This window comes from Cervus canadensis, chromosome 30 (genome assembly GCF_019320065.1).
Source record: "Cervus canadensis isolate Bull #8, Minnesota chromosome 30, ASM1932006v1, whole genome shotgun sequence".
Classification (NCBI taxonomy): Eukaryota; Metazoa; Chordata; class Mammalia; order Artiodactyla; family Cervidae; genus Cervus; species Cervus canadensis.
In genome coordinates, this window is record NC_057415.1 from 41699203 (window position 1) to 41721610 (window position 22408).

The 22408-nt window shown below is 45.6% G+C and overlaps 2 protein-coding genes across 8 annotated transcripts in view; one reads left to right on the forward strand and one right to left on the reverse strand.

Moving 5' to 3' along the window:
- B3GALT9 (beta-1,3-galactosyltransferase 9) overlaps positions 1-22408 on the forward strand; it is a 56729-nt gene that overhangs the window by 10348 nt on the left and 23973 nt on the right. Inside the window, exons 1-3 of one of the 4 annotated variants that reach the window (XR_006266595.1) lie at positions 1930-2037; positions 2532-2621; positions 5526-5661. The gene's annotated coding sequence lies outside the window, so the exon portion shown is untranslated. Of the gene's footprint in view, positions 1-1914; positions 2038-2495; positions 2622-4195; positions 4249-5525; positions 5662-22408 lie in introns of those variants that run through there. The other 3 variants (XR_006266594.1, XM_043453005.1, XR_006266596.1) reach the window with 3 other exon arrangements.
- The window catches only part of FBXW2 (F-box and WD repeat domain containing 2), a 28688-nt gene continuing 19534 nt past the window's right edge, over positions 13255-22408 (reverse strand). For all 4 annotated transcript variants that reach the window (XM_043453003.1, XM_043453001.1, XM_043453000.1 and 1 more), the window contains 3 exons: positions 20282-20368; positions 19492-19661; positions 13255-13945 (listed from right to left, as the gene is read on the reverse strand). In XM_043453003.1, the coding sequence (XP_043308938.1) occupies positions 13657-13945; positions 19492-19661; positions 20282-20368 (546 nt within the window). In that variant the 3' untranslated portion in view covers positions 13255-13656. The remainder of the gene's footprint in view (positions 13946-19491; positions 19662-20281; positions 20369-22408) is intronic.

Here is a 22408-nt window from a genome sequence, read left to right on the forward strand (position 1 = left end):
TGTCAATGTCACTGATCATCAGAAAAATAAATAAAGCAATAATGATGTCACTTTATACCTGTTGTGGTTGTTTTAGTCGTTTAGTTACTAAGTCGTGCCTGACTCTTTTGAGATCGCATGGACTGTAGCCCACTAGGCTCCCCTGTCCATGGGATTTCCCAGGCAAGAATACTGGAGTGGATTGCCATTTCCTTCTCCAGGGGATCTTCCTGATCCAGGGATTGAACCCATGTCTCCTGCTTGGCAGGCTAACTGTTTACCACTGAGCTAGAAGGGAAGCCCTTTATACCTCTTAAGCAGGCAACAACAACAAAAAACATTAGAAAAGTTGGTAATGACAAATGTTGAGAAGATTGTGGGAACATGGAAACCCTCACTCATTGCTGGTGGGAGAGGAGACGGGGGCGCCATTCCGGTGTAATCTGACAGTATTGAGTCATACGAGGCATTCACACCTCCCCCTTGTCCCAGCCACCGCAGAGGAGCTGATTTGAGCCCTGGGAAGGCAGCCTGGCCAGAGACTCAGCATCCAGGGCAGAAACTTGGGCCAGACCCGTTCTCATGACCTGCAACAGTGTTCTATCCCGGTGCATCCTGCCTTGGACAGTCCTGCTTCCCCAAGGGGCACCTTCACCTCCTACCTGGACCACACCATCCCGTGATTTCATCCAGCCGCTGGAGGGAAATGTCATGGTGCACAAGTGCCCAGGAAGGCATAACAAATCACTTCTGTGATTCGGAAGCCACGATATGGATTGAAAAACCTCTGGTTTGGAGATCAACAGATTTGTGCTCGCTAGCATCCCCTTGGAGAAGGACATGGCAACCCACTCCAGTATTCTTGCCTTGAGAATCCCGTGGACAGAGGAGCCTGGTGGGCTGCTGTCCATGGGGTCACACAGAATCGGACACGAGTGAATTGACTTAGCAGCAGCAGCAGCAGCAGCATCCCCTTGGTCTCAGGCAAACCGAGCTCTCTGAGCCTCAGTTTTTCAGTATTAACGGGACAAAACATTAGATGACATCTATAGAGGTGTGGGACTCAATACTAATTCTGCTGACCACATTTTTGACATGCTGGTGCTGAACGTCTGGGGACACAGGCTCCTTTTTCTTGCTCCCCTGTGGGATAGCTCTAAGCAGTTTTTCCTATGCTAAATCCAAACCTACCTTCCCTAATGTTAAAAAATTTAAATAATGTCAAAATAAAATTACAGAGAGCTTGAAGAGGAAAAATAGTTCTACACTCAGAATAAATGCACTTAGAATGAAACAATACATTTGGAATAAAACCAGTAGTTTCTGCCCTATTCTTTTCCATCCCTGAGGCCTGCTCTACAGAGAGTCACAGAGCTGATTGGTCCCTCTCCCCCGCGTTTAACTCTATATTTTAAAATACTGTGTTGCTACTGCTATTTTTTTCTTAGGAGTTTATCTCCTGCATGAGGATTTAGCACAGTTGAATGAATTGTCCTTTGAGCATCCTCATCTGCTAAATTAGTCATCATTCCTTCATTCACTTCTGCTTTCAGTTTCAAAAGTATTCCCACCAGTCTCACATTTATGAATGCCTCCCCCTCAGCTCCCTTTGCCCTTCTGTGTTTCTGTACTGTTTCTTGTTTTTTTTTTTAATTTTAATTCCTTTACTATCTGCTGGGTATATAGACGGGGACAAGATAAAGGCAAGACGAACTTGCCATCATTTTAAGCAGAACTCCCATGGGAGAGTTTCTTGGAACAAAACCTTACTGAAAAAAAAAATTAGCCATTTACATCATTTTTGGTCAGTAGTTGATTCTTGGTTATTACGCCTCAAACTGTGGTTAAATATCTTTTGCCTTTGCTCAATATGTACATGTGAATTATTCTCTAATCTTGTTAATGTTAAAACTAAAAATTTGAATTGGCTTACAGATGAAAAGTTTATCTTCATCTTAAAAACAACAACAACGAAAATGGAACTGAACATTCTTTTAGTATTATCTGATCTAAACAATGTCTTCTCTTAAGGAACTGATTTGCAGATATGCATTTTTGGTAAGTGATTTGTTATCACTTGCATTCCATTGGAATTTAAAATCTGTAGTTTTAAGAAATGCATAGCCCCATTTGAGGCCTACTGGAGTTCTTTTTGGGCTTTTCAGGCAGCACGGTAGTCATAGTCAAGAGTCTGCCCGCCAGTGCAGGAGACGCAGGCGCCCGGGGTTTGATTCCTGGGTGGGGAAGAGCCCCTGGAGGAGGAAATGCCAACCCACTCCAGTACTATTGCCTGGAAAATTCCACGGACAGGGGAGCCTGGTGGCTACGGTCCACGAGGTTGCAAAGAGTCAGACACGACTGAGCGTACACACTTATTTCTTTTTAGAACCTTCTAACTTTGGCATTTGCCAAAATCAGAGATCATTTAACCTCCTCCAGGCTAGACTTTTAAAATTCTTTTAAAATAAGGAATGGGGTGGAAATATCAGGACCCCAAGACTTTAGAGAGTTCAACAGTTTTCTATTGCTTTTTTTTTTTTTTGACCTCACAGTGAGGCATGTGGGATCCTAGTTCCCCCACCAGAGACGGAACCCATGGCCCTTACAGCAGAAGCAGAGCGTCTTAACCGCTGGACTGCCAGGTAAGCCCCAAGAGTTTTCTATTACTTTTTATTCTCTTCCCAAAAAAAGTGTTTTGCAAGAGTCAGATATTATCTCATTGGATTCAGCCTTCCCTTGGGAGAGGTTTTTTCCCCTCCATATTATAGCAGACCTTTGATCAATTTGGAGGAGAAAATCAGTTTTGTCAAACAGCTTCAGAATTGGGGGGAAGGGTCCTGGCCCTATTTATAACACCAGATGCAGAAACAGAATCTTGTTCATTTCTGGCAGGTTAAATGGGCAAGTTGTTCTCTGCCGTTTAGTAGCAACTTTAAACAGTAGACAGCCACAATTTGGGGATTAAAATGTCTCACAGAAACTTTGCAAACACTACATGGTTTGTTTATTGATCTGAGAAAGGTCCATGTGTATTTTTTATTTCTGGATGACAACTTTCTTTCCTTTTAATTGAAGTATATAGTTAATTTACAATGTTGTGTTAGCTCTTCAGGTCTACAGCAGAGTGTTTCTCACACACACACACACACACAACATTTCTTTTCAGATTCTCCTCCCTTATAGGTTTTTACAAGATAGTGAATCACGGTGTGCACCTTTTTAAATTTCTTTTTACCTTGCTCTTGCATTTCCCCACTAGTTTTTCTTCATAGTGCAATTTGATAGCTGTGTATTATTCTAGTGTATGGTAAGAAATATTTTGTACAAAATTAAAGGTATTTATTTATAAAACAATAGGGAAGAGTTTATGATAGTCTGCCTGCTGATGTCTTGACATGAAATGCCTTATAATAACTGAATGTAAAGTAGAAGGCAATTCCAGTTTTAGAACACATTCAGAGTGGCTGTAACTTTAAGTGCAAGAAAGTCCTTGCTGTGTCAGTCACTCAGGGTCACTCTGCAACCCCATGGACTATAACCCACCAGGCTCCTCTATCCACAGAATTCTCCAGGCAAGAATACTGGAGGGGGTAGCCATTCCCTTCTGCAGGGGATCTTCCTGACCCAGGGACTGAACCCCGGTCTCCTGCATTGGAGGCAGATTCTTTACCGTCTGAGCCACCAGGAAGCTCTTGAGTCTAATTCAATTTTATTCAACAGCAGCAGAATTCTGTTCTATTCATCGCCAGATGCTATTCCCAAGAATCCCACTAGGTGGTAGGACAGGCCAGATAATAGGTAACAGCCATGGTTCTCGACCTTTGTAGGCATGGGGACCACCTGCCCAACTCCAGCCCCAGAGTTTCTGATTCTTTAGGTCTGCGGTATGGCCCAATAGTTTGCATTTTTACCAAGTTCCCAGGTAATACAAATGTGCTGGAAGGACATCACACATGTTGGGAACACGGGATTATAGGAGTCAATGTAGACCAATCCCAGGCCCACTCACCCACACGTCCATCCAGCCCCTCCTTCAGAGTTTATGCCAGTTCTAGGCCATATGGGCGCAGAGAAGAGTAAGACACCATTCCTGTTGGCAAGACACGGTCTTATGGCAGAGAAAAAAAGAATCTGAGGAAACAACGCCTTGTTTTTTCAGCTTAGGCTGGCCCAATATTCTTCATAAGTGTTCTTTGTTTTTCTAATTCCCTCTCAGAGTTCAAGCGGGAATTCCCTGGCAGTCCAGTGGTTAGGACTTGGAGTTTTCACTGCAGTGGCCCATGTTCAATCCCTGGTTGGGGAACTAAGATCCCACAAGCTGAGCAGCACAGCCAGAAAAAAAGGGAGAGTTCAAGCTTTGTGCCCTTAAAGCTTGAATGATCAACCAGCTCAAGAGTCACCTCACATGGCTAAATCTGCTGAACTAGCCAAACTCAGGAATGTTTGCTCTCCTGCAAAACCTCACAGATGGAAAATTTCCTCTCTGAACTCAGAGGCCTGAAATAAAAAAGCACCGACAAAGCCCTCCCTGACTCTGCATTAATGAGTAAAACACCAGGACAACTATGTTCCTAGACTCTGCACTCAGTTTCCTGCTGAATTAGCTCCTTATTTTAGATTTCAACACGTGAATTTTGGGAAACATTTTTTTGATTCATGATTGCCCACATTTTCCTATAAATACTATTAGTCACTTGTTATATATCTTCAATAGGAAAAGTTTAAGTTGAAAATATGGCTCCAGGATGCCCCTGGTGGTCCAGAGGTTAAGACACACACTTGCAGTGCAGGGGGCCCAGGTTCGATCCCTAATCGGGGAACTAAGTTCCCACATGCCACATGGTGTGTCCAAAAGAAAGACATTTCTATGTGACCTGTACTGACAACAGGTTGGTGGATGGCCCTCTTCTGAAGTGCTGGGACTAGACCTACGTCGACAGGCAGTGCGGAGTTTGTGACCAAGCATGTAAAAAAAAGACCCACTCCAGTACTCTTGCCTGGAAAATTCCATGGATGGAGGAGCCTGGTAGGCTACAGTCCATGGGATCACAAACAGTCAGACACGACTGAGCAACTTCACTGGTTCACTGGATGTTAATTACTGGGATATAAACAGTGATTGTTGAAAGGTTCACTTGACATCAATCCTTTTTATGGAAAGAAAATTTCAATGCATGCCTTGGGTTGAATTCTTACTTCTAAATTAGTGATGCCTAGATCAGTGAAATTTTATTTGTGACGGTAACTCATCTCAATGTTTCTCAAGTTTTTTAAAATGTAAAAAGAAATAGATGGGTAAAAGAGGAAAACAGAATTCAGAAGAAATACAAATAAGCACACATAAAAGCATCTGGGGACGTTCCTGGCGGTCCAGTGGTTAACACTTTGCCTCTCAATGCAGCAGGTGTGGGTTCGATCCCTGGTCAATGAGCTAAGACCCCACATGCCTCACGGTCAAAAACACAGAACATAAACAACAGAAGCAGTATTGTAAAAAATTCAATAAAGACTTAAAAAAAACCTCTCTCTCGCTCCACATGTTGAAGAAATGACAAAATTAAAGCAACCTTGAGATACCTTCTCTATACCTACTGAATTGGCCAAAGTTTAAACTAACTACTCCACACCGACGGTGCCGTGCTGAAACGTACACTCGAGCCGGCGAGGTGACGACACCCTTTAACCCATTGGGAAAGCAGGTGACAAACAGGAAGCAGGAGCCACAGAAGTGTTACTTCCTGGAAACGGCAGAGGTTTCTGGGAGCCAGAAATACTCTCTCTTGACTTGGACAGTGGTCACACAGCTGCTCACTCTATAATGACTCAATAAATTTTGTGTTTTTGGAGAAGGAAATGGCAAGCCACTCCAGTATTCTTGCCCAGAGAATCCCACGGACAGAGGAGCCTGGCAGGCTATACAGTCCATGGAGAAAAAAAAAAAAAAATTTTGTGTTTTATGCTCTCTTCCATGTCTATAACAACAACAAACAAAAAAAGTTAAGAAAAAAGTTTCCTTTGCTTTAATAAGTCATCTTTACCAATAAGTCATCTACTAGGAACTTGTTCGAAGGAAATCATGCACAAAGAAATTCTCTGTAGAATTATCTAAAAAGCAAAACTGCAAACTACCTAATTATCCACCCAAACAGGAATGGTTTAGCAAATTATATGTAATAAAGGAAAATTACAAAGTATTATGGTAACTGCAAAGACTCAGAGCACAGTTCTGACAGCACAATATGAAAAGAATGACTTGTAATTACTCAAATCTACACATATACGCATAAGAAGAGAATATTAAAGATCATTATGATAAATGAGGAGTCTGAGTAATTTTCTCCAAAAGTATCTGTTGTTGGACGAACTTTGCCACAGAGAAAAGAACATGTGGTTAAAATGCAAAGGAGAGGAATATCGCACTGGCAAGGACTCCCCTTGTCTAACCAAAGAATGATCATCAAACATCCTGCGCTGATGTACTCAGAATACTTTAGAAGTTTATAGAATATGGCAGAACAACGCACCCTGCGTTCACAGCAGGACTCTTCACGACAGCCAAGACATGGAAACAGCCCAAATGCCCACTGACGGATGAAAGGATAAAGGTGTGGTAGATATCTACAATGGAATGCTACACAGCCATATAAAAGAATGCAGGAATTATTTTAGCCATTTGCAGCAACATGGATGGGCCTAGAGATTATCATACCAAGTGAAGAAGTCAGAGAGAGAAAGACAAGTACCCTATGATATCACTTATATGTGGAATCTAAAATACGACACAAAAGAACTTATGTACGAGACAGAAACAGACTCAAAGACAACAGACTCCTGGCTGCCAGGGGGAAGTGGGATGGGAGAAGGATGCATTGGGGGTTTGGGATGAGTGGATGCAAACTGTTATACACAGAGGAGATACACAACAAGGTCTTACTGTGTATAGCACAGAAAACTATATTCAACATCCTGTGATAAACTGTAATGGAGGAGAATATGAAAAAACATACAACTGAATCACTTTTCTGTACAGCAGAAATTAATACATTGTAAATCAACTATACTTTATTAATAAATAAAAAAGAATATGGCAGAACAGGGAAGTCTAAAAGGGGAAGGCTGTGTGTAAATTGGTCTTTCACTTTGCTTCGGTGCGCTGACATTTTCAAGTTATTTTTCCTTCATAACACATAGCCCCTAAGATAATCCAGGAAATTTGCTAAAATACTAAGACTGTATCGAGCATCATGTTAACATCAACAATTGTTGATCACGTAAGATCAACAATCTTAAGCTGTTGCTGGAGAGCCAAAGCATTCACCTCAATTTTGAAAAATGTGCAGATCAAGGGTAAAAGCTAATGGTTTGCCAACTGCAAAAGGTACTACGTGAGGAGTTGCCAAATGAATTGCACAACTAAGTACTCAGGAACAAAACACTGAGTCAGGCCCAGTGGGGAGGCCGGTGGTCAGCAGGCTCTAACCGTAGTGGGGGGTCAGTGGGATCCCACAGGCTGGCCTGAGCACAGGTGGAAAGGTTTCAGAGGGCTTTCCCAGGACATGGGGAGACCCAAGGGGCAAAGACAGGAGAGAAAGAGCAAGAATTGTTTGAAGAGATGAGCTGGGACTCAGACTACACTGATAGACCCAGACACCGCTGGCTGATAACGGGGAGCCCCTAAGGTTGTTGCACGGAGCTGCCCAGGAGGCTCAGTGGGAAAGAATTTGTCTGCCAACATGTAAGACCCAGGTTCGATCCCTGGGCTGGGAAGACCCCCTGCGGAAGGAAATGGCAACCCACTCCAGTCTTCTTGCCTGGAGAAGTCCATGGACAGAGGAGCCTGGTGGTGGTGGTTGGGGGTGGCGTCCTGCAAAATGAGTCGGACGTGACTTAGCGACAGTAGGACAACGAGGCTGTTGGACAGAGCAGACGTGTGCCTGAAGGAGTGGCTGGGGAGACGCCCCAGCAGCAGAGTCCACGGTGGCTCGGGAGGCGCACACGATGGTGAGGGGCCAGGCAGCGGTCCAGGCCTGGACTGAAGAAGGGAGAGAACGGGAAGAGAAACAAGGCCAGGGAGGAGAAGCCCGTGCCCGTGAACACTGACCAGCAGGCCTTGTTCTCACCACTTACTCATCCTCCAGGCCACCAGCCCCCCTTCCAAGCCTCAACTTCTCACCTGTGAAACAGGACCATCGGCCCCACATGGCCCTGCTGGAGGGCAAAGGTACAGGCCACGTGTGACCATGAGCCCTGAGCAGTGACATCAGTAGGGAGGATGAACCAACCGGGGCATGTGCCGATCCTCCAGCTGGCTCAGAGCAGCCGGAGAGGAGGCCAAGCTCTGGACTCTGCATCAAGACATTTTCCTCCCCATTTCCACCTATTCACGAAGGTCAGCAAAATCCTTCCTTGCATTTTGCTTTTAAATTTATTTCCACTCTTGGACCTCATTCAGAAATCATTACATTGTTAGACTTACATTCTAGAACATACAGAAAACAGGAACAGATCAGTTGCTTTAGATCATTTGAGGAACAGTTCATTTCAAGAACACCTGCTTTTGAAAAGCTTCCTTGGAATATTGGCTGGGGGAAAAAAAAAAACCAAGAAAGTAGCCTTCATTGCAGAATGTAATTTTTAAGGAAATGCAGCTTTATTTCTTTCAAGTACAAACAATAACTTGGGGTTGGCCGAACCAAATGTTGCCTGATCAAGGGAACCTGCTTCATGTGTGGAGATAAATGATTTCTAGTTAGCACAATCACTCACAGGTGGAAGAACGCTTCTGTGACACATGAAAATAACCTCTCATCTTATAGAGATATCTTGTTCCACAGTCACTCCACTACTGGCTTAAGCAATCCCTTCTCCCCTGCCCACCCACCCCAGAGAGTGCCGATATAAACTTCACCTCACTCCCCCGAGATCACAACACACATCAAGTAAGTGAGACAGAAGTTCCACGCTGCCATAGGTGCTGGATTGGTGAGAACAGCCTGTTTCAACCTGAGCATTCTCATCAAGAGAACTAAGTCTAAATGAATGAAATGTGTCTGTTCACAATGTCAGTATATGGACACCAACAGCAGTGAGCTTTTACCATCTGAATTAATAATTGGCCAGGTTTAAATATGCAAAAACACATTTTTATTTGAGTACATTCATGAAGAGTAGAAGTTAGCTGGGTCTCTTAAGCTGCAACCATTAAGTATGTTCACACTAGTCAAGACTGTAACACAAGTTTTAAGCAACTGGGGGAGACTGGATACACACGGAAACGACTTGATAGCAAAACACCCTTTTGCACCGAGCACGGTCACTCAGCCTCATCAGGCTGAAGGGAGTGGTACAAAGGCAACTGGTAATCCATCTGGTGACTTATCCTGAAAGAAATCCCATCTCCTAGAGCAAGCGCAGGGAGCCGCAGATCAGGACACAGAGGTGGCCGGCAGGCACTCCTATCGGGAGTGCTAACCTGGCCCCTCTGTCAGACACTGTCTAGGGACTGCAGAATTCTCAAGAGGGTCTTGGTCCCCTCAAACCTTGGCAAGCACCAGCATAAGCAGGTAGGAAGGCTGTGTCGGGGACGGACCTGGGGCCTCTCCCCTACGCTGACAACCCCGTGGCGCTGAAGGAAAGCGGAGAGCGCGCCCTGGCGCAGGCTGCCTCCCAGGGCAGCAGTCTGACTACACGCTTCCCTACAGACAACGGCAAGCGGTTCGGATGCCAGGGCCCAGCAGAGGCCCAGACGAGGAGGCATGGAGAGCCAGAAGCGAGACGGTGGGGAGACCCATCTCTAGGCACCCCAGAAGTCGGGGCAACCACCATGGCTTCAGGGGTTGGCTGGGTTTGGCCAAAGCAACGCATCAAGCTGGGCTCCTCTCCTTAGCTGCTTCTGTTCAGCTGAAACGCCTCACCTGACAGCAACGATTTCTGCATGACTAACATAATACTGTTTGCAAAAGTACTTTTCTCCCTAAGATGTTTTACAAATGCAGAGCACTAAACATTCTCCCGAGAGCAAACGCTAGCATGATCACGTGATCCTCACTCATGTTTTCCTGAGCACTCCCAGTGGCCAGAACAGAGTAACTCTGAACTAGGAAAAAGGAAGTGCACACCTTAAAACCGAATAGCAACATTCCCTTTCCTCCACTTAAAAGCTATTCAAACATGTGTACTTCCTGTGGGACTTGTTCAAAGTCAAGCCCCTCCCCTGGAGGAAGTCTTTCTTCCTACTTCTCCGATAGGTCTAAGATGTCAGGTGAAACCCAGCTGTTGACATCACTTATTATATTCTTCACATGGGGTTTGCTGGGGGGAACCAGCTTCCTTTGGAACGGGAACCAAGTCTGCTGAAACCTCACACCCCCTCAGCTCTCTCGGACCCCATCCTCTCCCCAGAGCCCCAAGTTCTTATGAGTCCCTCCAGAGACCTGAGCTGACAGCCACCCCACCTTCTACCACACCAGGGTTCCTGGAGAAATCCAATGCTCGGGAAGAAAGATGGAGTCTATCTGTTCATGACCTAAGAATTTTTCAGAAATGAGAATACTCACAAAAGAAGAGGCAAAGGCAAATCCCTAGCCTCTGAGCTACGGAAGCAGAAGTCAGTGTCCGGGAAAGAGCGCCCCCAACTCTGTGAAAGGAGCCTGAGTTACCCCTATCCACTGCGCTCAACTCCCCACCTCGCGTTCTTCTTTTCCAAAGGATGGGTTGCTTTTCCATTTTTATAGAAGCTGTTGTTGTTTAGTCACTAAGTCGTGTCCAACTCTTTGCCATGCCATGGACTGCATGCAGCACGCCAGGCTCCTCCTCTGTCCTCCACTATCTCCCAGAGTTTGCTCAAATTCATGTCCACTGAGTCAGTGATGCTATCAAACTATCTCTTCAGCCCCCTTCTCCTTTTGCCTTCAATCTTTCTCAACATCAGGGTCTTCTCTTAATGAGTTGCCTCTTTGCATCAGGTGGCCAAAGTATTGGAGCCTCAGCTTCAGCATCAGTCCTTTCAGTGAATATTCAGGGTTGATTTCCTTTAGGATTGATTGATCTCCTGGCTGTCCAAGGGACTTCAAGAGTCTTCTCCATCACCACAATTCAAAAGCATCAGTTCTTTGGTGCTCAGCCTTATTTATGGTCCAACTCTCACATCTGTACATGACTACTGGAAAAACCGTGGCTCTGACTCTATGGACCGCAACACTATATGAAGAGGGATGAAGGCAGGGCTCTGAGCACAGAGGTCAGAATCAGCTGCGCCACCTCGGTGGTAACCGTGGTACTCGCCACTGAAAACCGAAAGGAGACGGGCCTGCCATACAAGCTTTAGGTCTGTCATTTCAAAGTTTCCCCACAGATGACTATATAATCGCGTGGTCTTTAAAGCAATTGGATGTATGTCGGAAGGTGAGGTGGGACTACGGATGATCATTAGATCTGTGATCTCAGTTTCATGTTCCAGGTGGATGAAAATGAGAAAAGTCATTTCCCCTCACCGTGGCCCAAAGCCTCCTGAGTTTCCTGAGAAATAGATTCCAGCTTTGAACCTAGTCCCATTTCTTAAAAGGACCAAGCAGCGCTCACCCACAGAAATCAATGTGAGATGGATTTGGGGTATGAAGATCTTGTTCTTTCACCTGATTTCCTCAGAGTCTCGGCATGGATATTACCTAAATCCATCCTTGGGAGCAACTGTCAGTTCTCATAAACCCTGACTTTGCAGCATTTGGAGGTCCGTTTTCAGGCTCTAGGGTGACAGGATTTGGGAGTGTGGTGGTCCCCCTGTATTTTGAATCATTCTTAGCTCTGCCAGCAACCCTTTTCCTACCTGAAAAATGGGTTAATATCAAAGTTAACAAGAAGAAAGAATCCCTCATATTCCCAGGCAGGGCCTCCCACTCAGGCTCCAGCTCTTAAATTCATCTTCTAACTATTAATACTTTCCTGGAGGTCCGTGACTGAAACGCCCCCCTCACTCCTCTGTCACACAACTGGGAACTCTTAAATTCTTCCCAACACTCGTTCCCTAGACTTTCTCCCTAATGTCTGTGACAATTACATTAAAACACCGCCACTGTCGAATCACAGCCTCGTCTACCCTGCAGGAATGAGAAGGTGGGGAATGTGAACTGGCAGCCTGCAGACTCGCTTCGTTTATTAGCCCACTGCATTTCACATGATCTCCAAGTCATTGTCCACATTTTTAAAATTAGGGAATTACAAACACAATTCTGGAGGCCTAGCTCCACCTGACACATCAGAAGGCCTGCGCAACACTGGGCTTCCTCCCGCCTGGCACGCAGGGCTCTGAAACCGCCCGTCAGAGAAGCGTCCCCTGGTACAGCTCCATCCTGCCCAGAGGGTGGCGCTCACCTATGCTCTCCGCATGGCTCCCCGGGCCTGTGAGTTTGCAAACCCCAATCTAGCGCAAGTCCTTCACTTTCAACAGAAAGTTAGCCTGCCTGAGGCAACCCATTGAGAGAGAGACAGCGGAGGAAGGAGCCTCAGGGTCAGGGATCTCTCCCTCTGAGCTGGCACACCCTGCCTCTTCAGAGAACCCCAACTCCTCTCAGCACTTCTTCCACCAACTGCATAGTTTTTAAAGCAGACTATGTTAACATTTTCCACATTCCCTTTTATCCATTCTTTTTTTTGCATGTTTGAGTTCCTTACAGATGACAACTTTGTATCAGTGGTTTCATTTATAGACGATCTCCAAGATCATCATGCCAAGAAACAATGAATTAGCAATCAGACAAAACTGAAGCATCAACTTTTGCACAGCTTGGCAGACACAGGACCAGAAAGAATCCCAGAAATCAAATGACAGCCTAACAACTAGCTATACAGACAGAGAAAACGGGGCCAGAGAACTGCACTCCTGGGCTGCGGGGCTCCTAGGGAACAGAGCCAGGCTTCAGTCTGCCAGCTTGGCACCTTCCACTGAACCGTGTCCCCTCTACGCAGTCATGGAGATGGCAGGTGACCCAGCCAGCTTGTTCCACAGAAACAAAGACTACAGAACTTCGTGCATCTCAGACACGGCCGACCTTGGCTCTGACAAGAATGAGGGCTTAAAATGTGTCACAAACCATCAATCTATAGAACTGGATTTGCACTGAAGACACATTTTCTTTAGAACTGGTATTTGGTGGAGAGCATGAATGTCACAGAACTTGGTGGTCTTTATAACACGGGTCATTATAAAAGCTAAGCCCCATGTGAGAAAAGTTGCTGTAACAACATCATAGCACCTTTGCTTCAATTTCAAAAGAGAAAAAGGCAATGGTAAAAAGCTTTAATAATAGACTGTGTTTTTATAGGCAACCAATTAGCAGATTAATGAGCCATTTAAATTTCTTTACTTAAAACCAATATTCAAGAAAGATGAACCCCAGATGCAGCCTCTCACACGGACCCACATAACTAAGGACAAATAGATGATGAACCCCAGACGCAGCCTCTCACACTGACCACAAACTAAGAACACGTGAAGCCAACGGTGCGCCCCGTCAGCGCGCTGCGGTGTGTGTCCACAAGACGAGCCCCCCGCCCCGAGCCCGGCCCCGGCAAACAGACAGTGATTGTGCGCTGCGCGATGATGCCGTGAGGTGAGAACTTTGGTTCATGCAGGTGGCTGCCAGGGGCCGCACGCCAGGGCCGCGGCCCCGGCGCCCCACGTCAGCCGTGCTGCTTCCACAGCACCAGGTGGATGCTGTGGTCGGGCATGCTGGTGGCGAAGACCAGGCCCGTGTCGTTGTGCCCGTCCAGTCCGTTCAGCCAGGACGCTTCACCTGCCAGGAAGCTGGAGCCCCTCTTGGACTTCCTATACTCGGGGAGAGGCCAGCGGCTAATCAGGCTCTCTGTCCGCAAGTCCAGGATATACAGGTAGCGGTTGTCAAACAGCAGGGCAAAGATATCTCCAAAGCCAAGCAAGGCCAGGTTTGCTATCTCAGGAGTCTTGATGACCCTACAAGGATGAGAGTTAAGACACGTGAACCAGGCGTGAAGGCAACTGTGCATCTGTTTATGCACAGTTCATGTAATCTTTTCTGGAGACACTGAAAACCAATACAGGGAATTTTCTGCTGGTCCAACGGTGAGGGCTCCACGACGCCACAGCAGGTGGCGCAGGTTCGATACTCAGTCGGGGAAGTAAGATCCTCCATCCCGTAAGCAGTGCAGTCAAAGAAAAAAACCAATACAAAATTCAAGCAAATTTAAAACTAAATGAAACTTTCTTATAAAAAGGAAAATATGAGGACATAAAGCTCACCCTATTTTGGAAAAAAGGTGTGGGAAAAGAACCCTTCATAATAACATAACACAGGCATATAAGGAAATGAACATTTATAAAAGCATAAAATGCCCATCTAAGCTGGAAAGGACCTTTCAGATTATGTCATTTAATATTTTCATTTCTAAGATGTGAAAACTAAAGACCAGCCAGGGTAAACACTTTGGCTAAGGATGTACAACTAGCTAGTTACTGGTCAGAAGGAGAGTCTGACACTCAACTCTTGCCGCTGGGTGAGGACCGCTGTCAGCCCTTGCTTCCTGAGCCCCTCAGACACCAGGGTCTGAGGGCTCGAGGCCCCAGCTACCGCGGCGCAGCACGGCCAGCCCTCCGCCGTCACAGACGCAGGCACGCAGGTGTGGGGCGCGGACTGCACTGGCCGAGGGGAGCCCGCACGCCCAGAAAGAGGACGGAAAACCAAGGGATTTGGTGCTGCTCCGCTCTGCAGGTGGCAAACACAGGTTCCGCTCAAAACAGTCTAGAGGCTGAAAATATAAAGTTTCCCAAATAATTCGGAAACATTTAATAACAACAGATTCGTAGTAAGTTAGAGAAAACTGGGAGAGTAGGGAGGACGGCTTTAAGCTTCTCAGGCTGGCAGGTCACAAAACTCTGATGACAGAGGCACAGTGGGGAGAGACCCTGCTGAGGAGGAACACGGAACAGCTCTCAGTCTCTGCGCGCTCCGTAAGGGGAACAGTCACTGTTCTCTCCGGAAGCCTGCAAGAAGAGCGACAGGATAGACATATACAAATTCTGCGGTGACTGTATGCTTGAGCCCAGGTGACAGCCCGGTTAGCTCTACATCCTAACAAGGACACCACCAACTAGGGTGTGCAAGATGTTAGCAGAGGGGACAGGGCCTGGTAACCAGGACCACCGTGGGACAGCTGAAGAGTATGAGCTGGAGACGGGGAGAAGAACACCACAATCCTCACCTTTCAAGAGTGAGGGATGTGAGAGGCCCCGCATGAGGGGCCCCAGCAGCAGAGAGCTCGAAGGGAAAGAGCAGGACACAGAACCGGACTCCAGTCTGGGACCAGGAAGGGAGGGGGACTCAGCACGAAGACAAAGACCTGTTCCTCACACTCGTCAGGTCCAAAACTAAACTTCGTAGCCAGACCGGTTTCTCTTTGTCTCCCTGCTTGCTCACTCACCCAACCACTCAAGGCAGGAGACGTGGCAGCCATCCAACCCTAAAACCATGAATCCAATCACCGAGGTCTATTGGTTTTATCTCAATTTCCCTTTGAGGTTTTCACTACGACCTGACCTGCCACAGCTCTGATCCAGGACATCACCTGCTGCCCGCACCACTGCCCAGGGCTTTCAGCTGGTCTCCCCACTCTGCTCTTGGACGCTGTCAATCATTTAACCTCACACTTCAATCTACAGCTGTTACCACCTGACTCAGACTCTGAACCCCTCCCCTGGCTCTCCACTGCACTCCTGTCCGCCACACCGGTCTTCTTTCCGTCACTCCAGCGCACCGGGCTCCCGGGGGCTCAGGGCCTCTCAGCAGGCTGCATGCTCGGGCCACCATGTTCCTCCCCACACCCTCAGCTACATGCATCTCCTCACCCTTTACAGCCTGGCCTGACCCTCCTCCTCAAAGCTCTCCTTTACTTCTCAGACTAGGTCTCAGAGTACCCCATTCCACGTTGCTCTTCTCCCAACCATTAAAACATCTGCATGTAGTCAGCTGTTGAATGTCAGCCTTCCCTGTTCCGTCATGTCTACAAGTCTGGTAAGTGCTTCTGCTGGTTCCCAGCGTACATCACGGTGCCTAACACACAGCTTAGATATGTAAGTATCTGCTAACGACTACAGCAGTGGCGCAGTGAGCACGGGAAAACACAGATTCCTACAAGACAGAGTCAAAGAGGGCTGGGGAAAGCAGGAGAGTCTAGTAAGTCCCACGTCACTGACACAAGCAGAAAATGACCAGAAACTTGGAAAACTGAGTGGCTAGGGGATCAGATTTGAGGCTGGGAAGGATGAAAGTGAAAGTCACTCAATTGTGTGGGACTCTTTGCAACCCCATGGACCATACAGTCCATGGAATTCTACAGGCCAGAATACTGGAGTGGGTAGCCATCTTCCCAACCCAGGGATCAAACCCAGGTCTCCCACATTGCAGATGGATTTTTTATCAGCTGAGCCACAAGGGAAGCCCAAGAATCCTGGAGTGGGTAGCCTATCCCTTCTCCAGGGGATCTTCCCGACCCAGAAAACTGAACCAGAGTCTCCTGCATTGCAGGCGGATTCTTTGCCAGCTGAGGTACTAGGGAAGCTCTAAACTGATTTCAGACTCAAGCGCAAACACGCTGCAGGACTGAACACAGGTCTTGACAGGCTCACAGCACCCTGGACGTTGACTACTTTAGGACTGCAAACAGACGTCCCTGCAGTGCAGCCTGCGCCCGTGAACCTGCGCGCCGCTGCCTGCTACACCAAGAGAGCCTCGCTCAACACACCGCACCGCACCCTAGCTTTCACAGAGCGACACGCTGCTGTAGCCGCCTTCTGTCTTTTCAGTTAGCATCAAAGCGTAAGGAGCACAACCGAGTACTGGCAACTGAGGCCACAGTCACATAATTGTTCAACCCCTTGAAGAGAGACTGTTTTATTCATGTGAGGAAGAGGGGGGAAGTAAGAGATAAAATACCCCCTTTTCAAAAAAAAAAAAAATCTGAACTTAGCACTTGCAAGCGGCAAACAATTGTGCAAGTTTATTGGTTACAGCTAGCATATCCAAACAGCAAAAACTAACAGAACTTCTCATCTGGAATTTGGACTTCACCTGCCATTCTGAGTAAGAGGCACACAGGAGAAAAGCAGGCGTAGGATCAAATGAAACCTTTACAGACTCTAAGCATTAAAAAGATTACGACACCGTTCTTCCACCCTGCCTCAGCACCCCTCTCTTCCAAGCTTTAATTCAAACAAAAGCATTAGAAAACTAGCAAAGATCTGGTTTTCCCAGGGCGACTACAGTCCTATCTGGGGGAAAGTGGCTGCGGAGCCCACTCAGACACCAAAATGCATGGCTGCTCAAGTCCTTCGTGCAGAATGGTGCCGTACCCGCATATAACCTATACACATCCTCCCATGTGCTCAAATCATCTCCAGGTTACCTGTACCTAAGACAATGTAAATACTATGAAAATAGCTGCTGACGCACGGCAAATTCAAAATTTTGCTTTTTGGAACTTTGTGAAAATTTTTAAAAAGTTTCCATCCTCAGTTGGTTGAATCTGTGGGTGCTAAACCCATGGGCAACCATACTTGAATTTCTTACTTTGCAAAGAATCAAGTTCTTTCAAAAGTTCCTTCTCTCTGGCTTGCTGCTACCATGGGCATATGTCTGCTGGATGATCCAGCCATGGATGGATGGATGGATGGAGGGGGAGGTGGGTGCTGGGCTAGGGTGAGTTGTGGGATGTTCGGCCAGGCCCCTAACCTCTCTCAGCTTCAGTTTCCCAACCTGTAAAATGAAGAGCTTGGACTAATGTTTTCTAGGATCTGTTCTAATCTGTTTTGTCTGCATGCAGTTATCAATTATTTCTAGAAACTATTCTGATAGCTTGGAAATCTAAATGGTTAGAAATGCAGATCTGAGAGAAAAAAAAAAAAAACAGTAGTAGTGTATGTCTGACTCCAGGAAGCCAATAATGAGGCTGTAACTTTACGAGCAAAGATGGGTTGTCAGCTGCTGGCTAGCAGGATCAGATCCGAGTTGACCTCTAAACAGTCACACATAAAAACAATGAAGATAAAATGTTGTTTCTGTCTCCAGGCAGTCCCTTCTGAAGCACACTATGGAACACTAATTCTGTGAGCTGTCAACAGGCACCCCTCCAAGCAAGGGCACCAGGCACGGTGTGCGTGAAGCCACAGGTGTCTTCATGCAGCAGGGCTTCTCAGACGTACTGATGGTACAGACTGTCAGGTCCCGAGCTAGATCCTCCTTCACTTCGGTCGCTCAGTCTTGTCCGACTCTTTGCGACCCATGGACTGCAGCATGCCAGGCTTCCCTGTCCATCACCCACTCCTGGAGTTTACTCAAACTCATGTCCACCGAGTCAGTGATGCCATCCAACCACCTCATCCTCTGTCGTCCCCTTCTCTTCCCGTCTTCAGTATTTCCCAGCATCAGGGTCTGTTCCAATGAGTCAGTTCTTTCTATCATGTTGCCAAAGTGTTGGAGCTTGAGCTTCAGCATCAGTCCTTCCAATTAATATTCAGGACTGATTTAATTTAGGACCGACCCTCATTAGAGGCAATTAATTTAATCTCTATAGGTGAGACACTTCAGGCACAGAGGGTTAAAAAACTTACATAAAATCACCCAGTTCATAAAAAACAGAACTAGGTCTTAAAGCAAGGTTTATTTATCACCAAAGTAAGTTCTCTTAAACACCACAAAGCACTGGTTTCTAGTAGCCTCCAATATGCTACCAGATACTGCCATCTCCAAGAGGGGTCTATAGTGTGCAGTGAATCACAAAACTGTCTATAGGCCTCTATTTTGTTGGAGAGAAAGCCTGTTGGCTGTAACCTTCTCTAAGTACCTCTGTCTTTCTACTAGTCAACAGAAGGTCACTTGATCCCTCAATGCACAGTTTCAAATGACCAGGAAGTAGAACTTAAAATATTACAACTAGAGGAAATGTGAAAGATCTTTCCATCCAAACTCTTCATTTTCTAGAAAAACTGGCAGGAGAACCCAGACACTCTGAAAGGGGAAATTAACTCAGAGTTAAGAAGTGGGATTGGGCTTGTCCGGTGGTGCAGTGGCCAAGAATCCACCTGCCAAAGCAGAAGACTCGAGAGACCCGGGTTCGATCCCCGGGTCGGGAAGATCACTTAAAGGAGGAAGTGACAACCCACGCCAGAATTCCTGCCTGGAGAATCCCAGGGACAGAGGAGCCTGGTGGGCTATGGTCCACGGGGTCTCAAAGAGTCAGATGTGACTGAGCAGATAGCACATCAGAAGAGGAATCAGAAGCTAGAGTCTCTACATTCCAACATATAACTCTAATTTAATTACTGCCTTTAAAATACTTTCATGTGAGATTTAGCACAGAATCATTCACAGCTGATGTGAGTAAACATTTCCCCAAAGCAAGTTATTAACTAGTTTATCCAAATACTGTTTTGTCTTTATTATTAAACTGAAACAGACTGTTAATGGTAAAGGCCCAAGGAAATATTACCTGAGAATATCATAACTGGCGAAGTCCCACTGGTAGAGGCCCAGTGCCGAACTACAGACAATGTATTTGCCATCAAAATGAAGTCTTGGCTGCAGGCAGATACTTCTATCCTCAGAGACAGACAACGTCTTTAAGCACTTACAGTTAATTTCTCTCCCAATTGGCCAAATCTACAGATAAAGGAAAATTAGGAAAGATGATAGATCACATCACCATAGAAAAACCTGTTTTTAAACAACGTGACTTGTGTTTCCTTAAGTCAGAAACAAAGTGGAGTAAACTGGAGACCATAGACTGACCGCTGAGACACGGGTTCAAGTTCTTATTTGGTACCTATGTGTTGTGTAATCTCAGGTGAAATATTCAACCTCTTCTGAACCCGAGTTCCTGCCACGAAGACAGTTAGTGCCTACCACATGGAATGTTTTAGAAGATGCAATGAAAGTATATGTCAGAGTGCTCTGTAAACTTCTTGCAAATTGCTTTTATTATTATACAAATAAATGTTTATGTTTTCATACTTCAGATCTAAGAATGGAGAAGGGTAAGAGATGTATGGTCTTAAGAAAATTGTAAGAATGCATTGAAGATAAATTTCTGTAGATTTTTTTCCCCCTTCATTTATAAATCAGAGTTAGAAACTGCCTAGAACATGGAGAAAATGAATTAAGTCTCTTTCCAACAGGTTTAAGAGGGCTTAGACTGAAGACATTCCTACTTCCCTTGAAATATTTCCCTGTGCCACAGTCTTTCATGAAGCAAATTAATCGAGGAAAAAAAAAAACCTCACCTTGATCTCATATTTGTCTGCACTTAAGAGGATGTAGTCTCCAGGGCTGTGCAAGAGAGACTTGACTTTGCACTTCTGCAAGACCACCTAGAAATAATACATACCCATGTTATAGAAAGACCCTTTTAGTACTATATACCTCCCTCTTAAGTAAAATATGAAAAAAAGCTCAAAATGATATGGTATGTGGGTAATCTATAACTCTACGTTAACTGTAACTCAAGTTAACCTTTACTAAGAGTTATTATAACGAGATTCTCTAGGCTGTCAGCAGGATCTAAAAGTGTCTAATATTGGCAGCTTTTACTCTTAGCTTTGGTCTGGAAGCAAACATTAGGACTGATTTTTAAAATCATAAAATGACAAAGAATAGCAAAGAAAAAAATCCACATACATAACAGGCACAAATAACCTGTTTTCATAAGTACGTGCGTCATAAGGAGAAAAGACATTCTACTTGTGACCAGAATCTGTCATATGCTGACTTTGCAACCTTGGGCGGGACCATCTAAATTCTTCATCTCTGTTTCCTCATCTTTAAAAATGGGGGTTGGGGCACCTATTATCTCAGATAATCGCACTGAAAATGAAATAAAACAATGAAAATAAATGTAATAGAAGCTAAAATCCCATGAGCACTTGGGATAATCTGTAAACACTAGGTTCTGGGTATTTTACCATTAAATCAGCATAAAGTGAGAAGGAAGGCCAGGCTCACTCACTCAGAAGCCTGGGTTGCAGATACAAATGAAACTTGCGGGGAGCTGCCCCATCACCTCATTTAATATTCACAAGAACAATGAGCAGATGATGAAACTCAGGCCCTGAAGGGAAGAGTCACTTGTCTAAGACATTACAGTCAGGTCCTAGCCCCAAATCCAGTGTTTTTTAACTAACACTAAATTGTCTTACATAACTTTTCTATTTAAAACAGAATGTGCCCAGTACAGACTTTTCTTTCCAATTTTTGGTTTTTTTAAGTGTGGTAAAATACACAGAACATAAAATGTAGAATTTTAACCATTTTTTAGTGTACAGTTCAGTGGTATTACTGGTCTTCTCACACAATCACCCACCCCACCCAGTCTAAAAGCCACTAGTCATCTTTCTCCTTGGTTCCCCATAAGTTCAGCTGGCTTTACTGCAAAGACACAGCCTCTGATGTGCCCTTCTCCTTCCTTAGTGCCGTCCACGTCCAAGCCGGGGGTCTCTTCTGCTTGGACTACTGCCAAAGTCTAACTGGCCACCGAGCATCCACCTGTGCCCCATGTGTGCCCCACTCGAATCCATTTTTTCACTCAGCAGTTATTTTCTTAAAACATGAATCACACCAGACTCTTGCTCTGAACTCATCAGCTGCTTGCTACTACACTTAGAATCATACAAAATCCTTAGTAAGGTCCAGTAAAGCACGCCGGATGGCCCCCGCTCCCACACGTCCCCCAGCTGCAGCTCTGCTCTGCCGCCCTTCCGGGGCATCAGGCTATCGAACGTTCTGGGTTCTTTCCCACCCCAGGGCCTGTGCACACACCACACCCTCTGAAACACTCCTCGACTCTTTACGCAGCTACCTCCAATTCATTCTTCACATCTGGCACCTTTTCTAAAAGCTTTCCTTCAATCAAACTAAATCAGACACCTTCCTAGACTTTCTCGGAGAACACTACACTCTTCCTCCATTAGCACTTAATACAATTTGTGATTATGTATTTATCTGTGAGATTACTGATTATTAACTATTTCCCCTACTAAACTAACACTCGTGTTAGGCCTGGGTTTGTTTTGCTCACTCATATATACTCAGCGCCTCACAGAACAGCACGATAGGCTCAAGAACAGTGTTTCTCCAGGGCATTTCCATTCTCCAGGGCTTTTGATATTTACAGCAATTCTTTTCTTTAGAAGATATCACAATGTTCTTTAAAAGATGCTGTAAATTTTTGTTTCATTTCTTCCAAGATTTTCTTCATCCTCCCTCCTTCCTGCTCTTTCGTCACATTAAAAAAGCAAAAAACAAGTTTACCCATTTCTCCCACTCACCACATCCCACCCTCTGCTTCTGACAACCACCAATCTGTTCTATCTATGAACTTGGCTCCCCCCTCACCTTCTGTACAGTCCACTTTT